The 9,275-nt window shown below is 56.2% G+C and overlaps 3 protein-coding genes across 3 annotated transcripts in view; 1 reads left to right on the forward strand and 2 right to left on the reverse strand.

The window, feature by feature from the left end:
* Nucleotides 1–4,420, forward strand: part of PTSG_05652 (uncharacterized protein) — a gene marked incomplete at both ends in the record, with an annotated part of 7,633 nt that extends 3,213 nt beyond the window's left edge. Inside the window, 14 exons of the mRNA XM_004993464.1 lie at nucleotides 95–242; nucleotides 390–503; nucleotides 759–845; nucleotides 1,136–1,188; nucleotides 1,367–1,472; nucleotides 1,768–1,950; nucleotides 2,126–2,180; nucleotides 2,436–2,603; nucleotides 2,843–2,938; nucleotides 3,166–3,269; nucleotides 3,531–3,610; nucleotides 3,801–3,885; nucleotides 4,004–4,069; nucleotides 4,283–4,420. Coding sequence (XP_004993521.1) covers nucleotides 95–242; nucleotides 390–503; nucleotides 759–845; nucleotides 1,136–1,188; nucleotides 1,367–1,472; nucleotides 1,768–1,950; nucleotides 2,126–2,180; nucleotides 2,436–2,603; nucleotides 2,843–2,938; nucleotides 3,166–3,269; nucleotides 3,531–3,610; nucleotides 3,801–3,885; nucleotides 4,004–4,069; nucleotides 4,283–4,420 — 1,483 coding nt within the window. The remainder of the gene's footprint in view (nucleotides 1–94; nucleotides 243–389; nucleotides 504–758; nucleotides 846–1,135; nucleotides 1,189–1,366; nucleotides 1,473–1,767; nucleotides 1,951–2,125; nucleotides 2,181–2,435; nucleotides 2,604–2,842; nucleotides 2,939–3,165; nucleotides 3,270–3,530; nucleotides 3,611–3,800; nucleotides 3,886–4,003; nucleotides 4,070–4,282) is intronic.
* A 252-nt stretch (nucleotides 4,421–4,672) lies between these two features.
* On the reverse strand, nucleotides 4,673–6,223 carry PTSG_05653 (uncharacterized protein; the record flags this gene model as incomplete). Its single annotated transcript, XM_004993465.1, has 6 exons — nucleotides 4,673–4,799; nucleotides 4,914–4,963; nucleotides 5,109–5,188; nucleotides 5,405–5,604; nucleotides 5,727–5,789; nucleotides 6,057–6,223. The coding sequence occupies 6 exons, from the start codon at nucleotides 6,221–6,223 to the stop codon at nucleotides 4,673–4,675; spliced, it is 687 nt and encodes a 228-aa protein (XP_004993522.1).
* A 376-nt stretch (nucleotides 6,224–6,599) lies between these two features.
* The window catches only part of PTSG_05654 (uncharacterized protein), a gene marked incomplete at both ends in the record, with an annotated part of 4,514 nt that continues 1,838 nt past the window's right edge, over nucleotides 6,600–9,275 (reverse strand). The window contains 9 exons of the mRNA XM_004993466.1: nucleotides 6,600–6,698; nucleotides 6,949–7,052; nucleotides 7,264–7,322; nucleotides 7,467–7,546; nucleotides 7,795–7,974; nucleotides 8,129–8,233; nucleotides 8,405–8,476; nucleotides 8,776–8,858; nucleotides 9,061–9,133. Of these exons, the coding sequence (XP_004993523.1) occupies nucleotides 6,600–6,698; nucleotides 6,949–7,052; nucleotides 7,264–7,322; nucleotides 7,467–7,546; nucleotides 7,795–7,974; nucleotides 8,129–8,233; nucleotides 8,405–8,476; nucleotides 8,776–8,858; nucleotides 9,061–9,133 (855 nt within the window). The remainder of the gene's footprint in view (nucleotides 6,699–6,948; nucleotides 7,053–7,263; nucleotides 7,323–7,466; nucleotides 7,547–7,794; nucleotides 7,975–8,128; nucleotides 8,234–8,404; nucleotides 8,477–8,775; nucleotides 8,859–9,060; nucleotides 9,134–9,275) is intronic.

A 9,275-nucleotide genomic window follows, 5' to 3' on the forward strand; every position in this document is an offset into this window, starting at 1 on the left:
TCTTCCCTCCCTTTTTTGGGGGGCGGGCCCCCAGCCACCATCCATCCATTCAATCCAAACTACCAATATACCCCCACACATGGGCTGCATTCAGGTGGGGATGGCGACATTATTGTTTCGTGCGACGATGCAAACTACCGCGTGTGTTCACGCGGGCGGCGGCCGGACCGCAAGTACGGACGTCCTCGCTCCAATTCGAGGAGCACGTGGCGGCCTCCTTTGCGGCACGCCAGGCACAGCAGGTGCGCGATGTGTGTGTGTGTGTATGTATGTGTGAACATTGTCGAGCATCCACATCTTGCCGCTTGCCATGCACACCGAACCTCTCATCATCCGTCATCTGCCCTCATTCCCCAATCACTATCCCCCATCCCTCGTCCCCACGACAGGTTGGCTCGCTGAAGAAGAGCGACATCCCGGACAAGTCTGTGCTGGAGACGCCCGGCCGCCGCGAAGGCGAGCACAAGATTGTCAACAACGGCGGCAAGATTGAGGCGTACACGGTCCGGTGAACCCTCAACCTGCTTGCTTTCTTGGTTTTGTATTTGTGTGTGTGTGCGTGTGTGCGTGTGTGTGTGTGTGTGCGTGTGTTGTGTGTGTGTGTGTGTGCGTGTGTGTGTGTGTGTGTGTGTGTGTATGTGTGTGTGTGTGTGTTTGCGTCCACGATGCCGGGGTGATCACCGTGCACTCTGGTCTCCACCACTCGCGTCCCGCCTCACACCTCGATGATGTGCTTGACCGTCACTGTATGCGTGCAGTGGTCTGGGCAAAACTGGCAGTACATGGGATTGGTAACCGACGCCGTTGCGCCGGATTACACATTCACTGTCGACCTCGAGGGCAGGGTGAGCGCTCAGCGAGGAAGGACGGAAGGAGGAGGAGGAGGGGGAGGGTCGTGGACGGGTACATGTGTGCATGTGTGCATGTGTGCATGTGTGTATGTGTGTGTGCGTTTGTGTCTGTGTCTGTGCGTTTGTGTCTGTGTGTGTCTGTGTGTGTCTGTGTGTCTATATTGCCGCTGACTGAATTATTGGCCCCGTGCTCACTCTTGCCTGTCTCGCTTCTATTCCATCTCATCGTGTCCACCACATCTTCTTTGCCATCCTCGTTTCCGCTTCTTTGATTGCGTGCGCAGAACCTCAAGCTGGAGTACAACAAAGGCGAGAACCCCTACGAAGTCGCACAGAAGTGAGGCCACATGTGCATTTAGTGCATGGCGGCTAGGCGTTGCGCTTTGCTTGCTCAGTCGTCATCCTTCCACCTCACCTGCTTCCTCCCCTTTCCTTCCTCCTTCTTTGTGGCTGTTGCTTGCACTGACATCGTGTCACCCATCCAACACACCAATCATCGAATGGCCGTCGTGAAGGTTCATTGACAAGCACGAGCTGAGCCAGTCCTTCCTGGACCAGATTGCATCATTCATTATCCAGAATGCGCAGGTGCCGACGCTCGAGACAGGCACGCCCCAGCCGGTACGTCAATCGCCGTTTGCTTGATTGTGTGTGTGTGTGTGTGTGTGTGTGTGTGTGTGTGTGTGTTTGTGTGTCCGTGTGTGTCCGTGTGTGTCCGTGTGTCTGTGCATGTGTATGTGTATTGTGCGTGCATTGTGTATTGTGTGTGCATTGTGTGTCTGTGTATGTCTGTTTGCTTGTCTGCGCTCTGGGCATCCCTCTGTCTATGGATCCCTCCACTCCTCCTTCTTTCAACGCCAACCGCGCGTCCTGTCTTGATCATCGCCACCTCCGCCCCCCCCCCCCTGTGTGCCAGGCGGTCAACCCTGATCCATTCACTGGCGGGCAGAGCGCCGTCAGTGGGCAGCACATGCAGCCGCCATTCTCATCGTCATCGGCAGGGTATCACAACCCGGACCCGTACACGGGAGCATCGACATCAATGACGACGACGACGACCACGACCACGAAACCTGCGGCCGCAGCCATGTTTCCAAACGTGAGAAGGCGGTGGAGCTGCGTGGGGAGTGGGGAAAGAAGAGGGAGGGATGCGATTGGGGCTGGGAAATACGTTTGAAGCGGGGTGCAGTGCCACGTTGCTGGGCTGCTGCTTCCACATGTGACTCTTGGTTCACCAACATCTTCTTCACGTGTTTGCATGTATTCAATGATAGCGCACATATGTCCGCTTCTCGCAAGGCAAGCCACAGGCCGCCCTCAACAAACTGAGTAAGTTCGTTAACAAGCAGGAGTATGGGGTGCAGTCGCGATTTCACGTTTTGTGCTGTAGACCATGTCGCCGTGCCCAAGCCCAACCATCGTTCCTAATCACCTCTTTTGCCTCTGCCCATGACACACACACACACACACACACACACACACACACACACACACACACACACACACACACACACACACACACACACACACACACACGCACACACACATACACACGCACACACACATACATAAACGCATCCGCAGAGGAGTTCAATGCGACGGCTGCGTCGCCTCTGTCCGCCTCAGCGTTGTCGACGCTGGAGACGGTTGTTGCGGACGTGCATGCGTACGGAGATGCGGCGCAACTCACCGCCACCATCACCGCCCTCCTCAGCGCTCTCGAGTCCTGGGACCGCGCACACCACGTCCCAGGTGCGCTGGGTTGTGTTGTCTTGTGTGTTGTGCTGTGTTGTGTTCTACGATGTCGTGTTTGTGTGTTTGTGGAAGTTGCACGTCGTGCGTTCCAATCTGCAAATGTGTCAGCTGCACCTTCTCACACCCCAGCCACCAACACCGCCCCCAACACCGCCCCCATCACCGCCACCATCACCGCCCCCGTCACCTCACCATCACCGCCATCATCACCGCCGCCGTTACTTGTTGGCTGCCAGTGCTTGATCTGCTTCGGTTGGCGCTGATCACGCCGGCTGCCGTCGCCGCCACCGCCAGCATGGACGCAGCACTCACCCAGCGCATCGTCACTGCATGTACGCACACCAGCCATGGCGGCGGGACATAGAGGGGTGGTAGTACTCGTGGTGGCGGTGCTCTTGGTGGCGGTGTTCTTGGTGGCGGTGCGTTTGGCGCATCATGTGCTGAGTGTCCCGGATGTGTTGCATCATGAATTGGTTGCATCATGCATTAGTGGCATCGCCTCCTTCTCCGCTCAATCATCGTGCCCACTATCACGCCGCTTTGCGCAACCGCACGTCAGGTGGTGTGTACGGCGAGGGCCCCTGCATGATGCTGGCCATGCGTGTGCTCACCAATCTCATCGCCGCCAGCCCCTCTGCCATATCTCCAGACCAACACTCCGCGGTAGGCACTCCTTGTTTATGCGTGTGTGTGTGTGTGTGTGTGTGTGTGTGTGTGTGTGTGTGTGTGCTGTATGTGTGTGTGTGTGCTGTATGTGTGTGTGTTGATGTGTTTGCGTGTGTATTCCTCTGTGTTTGTGTGTGTGTTGATGCGTTTGCGTGTGTATTCCTCTGTGTTTGTGTGTGCGTGTGTGTATTTTGTCCCGCGAAGCTTCTGCTCTCTGTCACCTTCCCACCAACGCACATCGTCGTGTGACGGCCTCAGGTGTGCGAGTCGCTGCTGGAGCGGAACATGGCCGCCCTCAAGGATGCCCAGATACTCGCCGTCGCATCGTATCTCCTCAAGTCTGTTGTGTGCACTTGTGCGCGCTTGTGTATGTTTGAAAGGGAGGCTGTTGTCTTGGTTTGCAAGCCAATCACTGATCATTTCGACATGTACAAGCAAGCTCGCACGCATCCACACGCATCCACACGCATCCACACGCTTCCTCACCCCCGATTGACTGCTTTGGCCTTGTGTGCATGCGCCCGCCAGCCTGGCGACGTGGGCTGTGAAGCAGGACGCCGAGCGCGACGACGTGGCGCAGTGCCAGCTGCAGGCCGTGAACGCCATTCACCGGGTGCGTGGCGTGATATGGTGGTGGCTGGTGCTGGTGGTGTTGTGGTTGTGTTATGGTGGCATTGGCGACTGATATCGACTCATGCGTGCCATTTTATGCGACCTGCGTGTGCGCGCAGGTGATTGTCGCTCTTCCCGCCCATCACGAGACGGCATCGCGCATCATCAGCGCCCTCGGCACCCTGGTACAACCGCGTCGCCGAAGAGCAGGGAGAGGAGGAGGAGGGGGAGGAGGAGGCGGTGTGTCGTGCAGAGTTTGCCATTGTCCCACTTCCATTTGTACCTGCACACCACATCACCAATCACATCAAATCAATCCCCTTTCTTTTTCCTCCCCTCCGCAACTGATCTCATTTGCCACCCATCCCACCTCTCTCCCAATGCCCCGCCCCTGTCAGGTGTCGTCGAGCGAGGTGCTGCTTGCGCTGGCGCTGTCGCTGCCCAACATGTCGCAGTGCGTGAATGCGTTTGCTGGCAGTTCGTATCCGCAGCAGACGCGGGACATGGCTCGACACGTGTACGACCTTCTCAAGTGACTGCGATGATGGCACTCCAGCCACGATTGTGTGTGTGTGTGTGTGTGTGTGTGTGTGTGTGCATGTGTGTATGTGCAGTAAATCACACTCCGAACAGTCTCAGTTACAGCAACGTTTACTTGGCAGCACGGCAGTTTCGGCACGACCAAAGTCCACAACACAATCAAACACACACACACACACACACACACACACACACACACACACACACACACACACACACACACACACACACACACACGTCGGCGGCCATCAGTCGACGGATTCGACCTCGTTTTGGATGCGCGGGTCGCTCGGCAGGTCCGGCATGGCGTGGACGGCGACGGTGAACGCGTCGTCACGATTCCGCAGCAGGGACGCCACGCCAGCGCCAGTCACCCTGATCAAGTGGTGGCAGCGAACGTACCATGGTGAGAAACGCCCATGCAACACATGAGAATGCAGACGTCACACACACACACACACACACACACAAAAGTACATTTGCACGTACGCGGTGCCGGCGAGGTCGACGCGGGTGAGAGCAGGAAGGTTCTCCAGGTACTGCAAGCACACGAAAGCACAACCATGTCATGTAATCATGCGTGAGCATCGTCCAGCCAGCGATCACAGAGGGAGAGGGAGAGAGAGAGGGAGAGATGCAAGCAAACACTATCACACCGTGACTATGGGCTGTTGTTCAACCGACCTTGATGCCAATGTCCGTGACTTCATCGCAGTTGCGCAGGCCAACGAATGTCAGGTTGTTCAAGCCTTTCAGGCCAAAGTCTGCTCAGTCAGAAGTTGCGAGTGAGTGCGTGAGTGTGTGTGTGAGCGTGCGTGTGCGTGTGTGTGAGTGAAGGCACAAGGGTTTGATTGACATTACTCAGCACCGAGGCAAGGTCAGCTTGCACAACACATTACGTCCATATCTACACCACTTCCACTCCCACTCGCATGTGCGACAGACACGCCGTTGTCCCGTCATCACCGCCGCAGACGTACGCTGCATTCCGGTGTCTTTGATGCCTTCGATGTTGTTGAAGTCGACTTCGAGCAGTTTGACGCTGCCCCTGGGCTTGATGCCCTGGTTGGTGTCCTGCAGCCAGGGCAGCGTATTGTAGTCTGCGACCCAGTACCCACTGTCGTGTTGTCCCTGCAGCAGCGCCCGTCCACCCATGCGCAGTGTCCACTCCGTCACCAGCCTGTGGTGTGCAGGGCAGATGCGTTAGTGCACGGTTGTGTGCAAAGGGAGAGTGAGCAGTGCCAGAGCAGTGCGCGTGTGTAGCGTGGGTGGGCGAAGAACAAGACAGAGAACAACGCGCACCGTTCAGGGCCGACGAGGCGCAGTCTGCCTTCGTCCAGTCGGTTCCAGACGTTGTTGATCCAGCTACAGGGTTGTCAAAAGGGGTTGCAATGGAGGCGAGTTGGCCAGGGGTGGCAAGCGATGAGCATCGTACATGGGACGGAAGCTGCGCACTCGAACGCAGCACACGACCACTGCTCAACATACGTGCACACACACACACACACACACACACATGCACACACACACACACACACACACACACACACACACACACACACACACACACACACACACACACACACACACACACACACACACACCCACACACACACACACACAGACACGCACTTTTGCCAGAGTCCTGCGAGCTTGTGTGTTCTGGTGGTGCAAGAGAGGAGGCGGACGTGGTGTTGGAGTGCGCATGATCTCGGCGCAAGCGTCCTTGTTGGCGAGGCCAGTCGACCCACAAGCAATCGCATCGCAGAAGCAAGCATCATCGGCGTCTTTGCCATCATCGTCGGTTGTTGCTCGTGCTTTTGTTTGTGTTTGCGCGAAAATGCATAATGTTGCATCGAATCTTGTGCTGTGCTGTGCTCTATGTGTGTGTGTGTGTGTGTGTGTGTGTGTGTGTGTGTGTGTGTGTGTGTGTGTGTGTGTGTGTGTGTGTGTGTGTGTGTGTGTGTGTGTGTCTGTGTGTGTGTGTGTGTGTGTGTGTGTGTGTGTGTGTGTGTGTGTGCTGTGCTCTACGTGTGTGTGTGTGTCTGTATGTGTTGCTGCTCGCTTGTCCACTTGTCCACTTGCTCACTTGTTTGCATGTGTTTACACATCGACCCTACAAAAAGTTCATTCATCATGTCAAGCCAGGGTGACGGTGTGCTTCGCTTGGGGGCTTCAGCTGGCGGCTTCCTGTGCGCGTTCTTGCGCTTGCACTGGCGCTGGCGCTGGCGACGATGAAGACGCCGACTTTGGTGGCCACGCCAGATCCACGTCCTGTTTCCACAAGCGCGCAGGATGCAACATGCGCGGAAGCGCAAGCAGTGGGAGGGTAGCAGAGGGACGAAGATGGGGAGAGGTAAGGCGACAGGGGGGACGAAAAGGGGATGATGACAACCAACCTCCACGACACGCGCACCAAGCGAGCTAGATCAAGACACACACACACACAGACACACAGACACACAGACACAGACACACATGGACACACACACACGCACACATGTACATACAGACGGCTACGCACCACGACGTCGAGGCTGAGGATGTCGACATTACAGCCGAGGATGGAGCGCATATTGGGGGTGGTGCGACCCAGGTCGCCGTGCACAAACTCCTTGATGTACGTCCCTGGTGTCGCGACCGCAGCACGCGAGAGAGTACATGTGAGGGTGGGTGTTGAGATGAACGTGGCCTCACTCTCAACCGCGCGCACACCACCCACCCACACACACCCACACACACACCCCCACACACACACACACCCACATACCCACACACATACACATACACACATACACACACACACACACATACACACAATCCACTTGATGTGTCTCACCAGATTGCGTGCACAGCTCCAACAGGTAAAAGTGCGGTTTCAAAGGCTGTATGTGCATCCTGATGAGCAGAGAGGGGGTGTAGAGCAACTGGGGTGAGGAATGCAACAGCAGCAACGTTGTACAGGATGTGCCGTGGTCAACTGCAAATGACACGCAAGCACACAACACCCACAGAGACACGCGCACACAATCACAGCCCTACCTGTGAACGAGGCGCTCGCGGGTCATGAGTGTTCGGCGGTGACACACGCGCATCGGCGTTTTCTGGTGCAGCAGAAGATCCTGAAGTGTCGTCGTCGTCGTCATGTGGGCGGGCAGTGTTGGGGTTGAGCATTGCAACGCGTGTTGCACACACACACACACACACACACACACACACACACACACACACACACACACACACACACACACACACACACACACACACACACACACACACACGCGCGCGCGCGCGCGCGCGCGCTCAGCAGTGGAAGCATCATGCACTCGCTTGCACACGTGTGTGTGTAGCTGCTTGGCGTATTGCTTACCTGTGTGCTGTTGATGGTGTCCATCTGTTGTTGTGTCAGCGGCGTTTCGGTCCAGATTGGGCACGCGTATGTCTTTTTCTTCTTCTCCTGTCCTTCGTGCAGAAGCGCCACGTCACTCTTGTCCACAAGTCGAAGGTCGCGCACCCGCACCTTTGACCCTTCCATCCCGTTCACGTCGGCCTGGTGTCGATGAACGCGTGTGTATATGAAAGCAAAGTGCATGTGCACGTGTCAAGTGGTGTATATTCGCCAAAGTGATTGCACATGATGCACAAGCAACCGCCACATCACCGGCCACCATCACACCAACACACCAACCACACCATCACACCACCTGGTGCTGTGCGAGGACATCGGCTGTGAGGGCGGCGATGCGTCGCGGATTGACGAATTCGAGCACAAACGGACGGCCCGTGCCCAGCATCCGCACATCGCAGTCCTGGCCGTTGATCGCGGGGATGGTGTTGTGGGGGGGGGGGGGGTGGGAGTGGAGTGGAGTGAGAAAGCAGAGGGGTGGAGAACAAAGACGCGAGGTGATGTTGAGAACAACACGTGTACATGTGTCATGATCACAATGTCCCCACTGCCTGCACGTGTACACGGCTCATACCTCTCGCCCGGCGGAGCTGAACTTGACCTCGTCCGTCTTCACCAGCGCCTCCAGCTCGCCCGTCACAAGCTCCTGATGACGCACAAGCACACGACAACCCATGTTTGTTTGTGAATGCGTGTGAATGCGAGTGTGTGTGATTGATTGTGTCTTGGTATGTGTGTGTGCTAGTGCGTGATTGTGTGTGTGTGTGTGCGTACGTTCATTGAAACAAGGAAATACTTGAAGAGGCAATTTCTGTTGCATGATCACACTACACTGGTTGTCTCTTTCTCTCCGCTCCCGTCTCTCCTCACACCAAACCCAATCATCATCGCCATCATCACCACGAATACTATCACCACCCGTTCCCTCGCCATCACGTTCAGCACCTGCACAGATGTGTCGCCACGACGGCCGCTGCCAATGAACCACGGCGTCTGGGACACCCCGCGCACCAGCTTGTTGTAGCGGCCTTGGTGGTAGTGATGGCGAGGAACCATTGTGATGAAGTTGTATATTCATTGCATTGGATTGCTGGTCAGACTTGTTTCAAGACACGACCACAACAAAGCAAGGCGTGCAGCACACACACACACACACACACACACACACACACACACACACACACACACACACACACACACACACACACACACACACACACACACACTCACCTCCGATAAAGATGGGTGCGTGCGTGTACTTGACGGTGACGGTTGGTGTGGCGACAGCGGGGAGGGGCGGCACCTTTGAAGGCTCTTATTCTTGGGGGTGAGGTCCACGTTCGCCGTGTTTTTTTTGTTGTGTGGGCGCTACATATTACTGTTTTTTACCTAAAGGTAACTTTCATGCTCCACCTCGACTCTTGCATGTTTTGCGCTGATCTCGC

This window comes from Salpingoeca rosetta (genome assembly GCF_000188695.1).
Source record: "Salpingoeca rosetta unplaced genomic scaffold supercont1.13, whole genome shotgun sequence".
NCBI lineage: Eukaryota > Choanoflagellata > Craspedida > Salpingoecidae > Salpingoeca > Salpingoeca rosetta.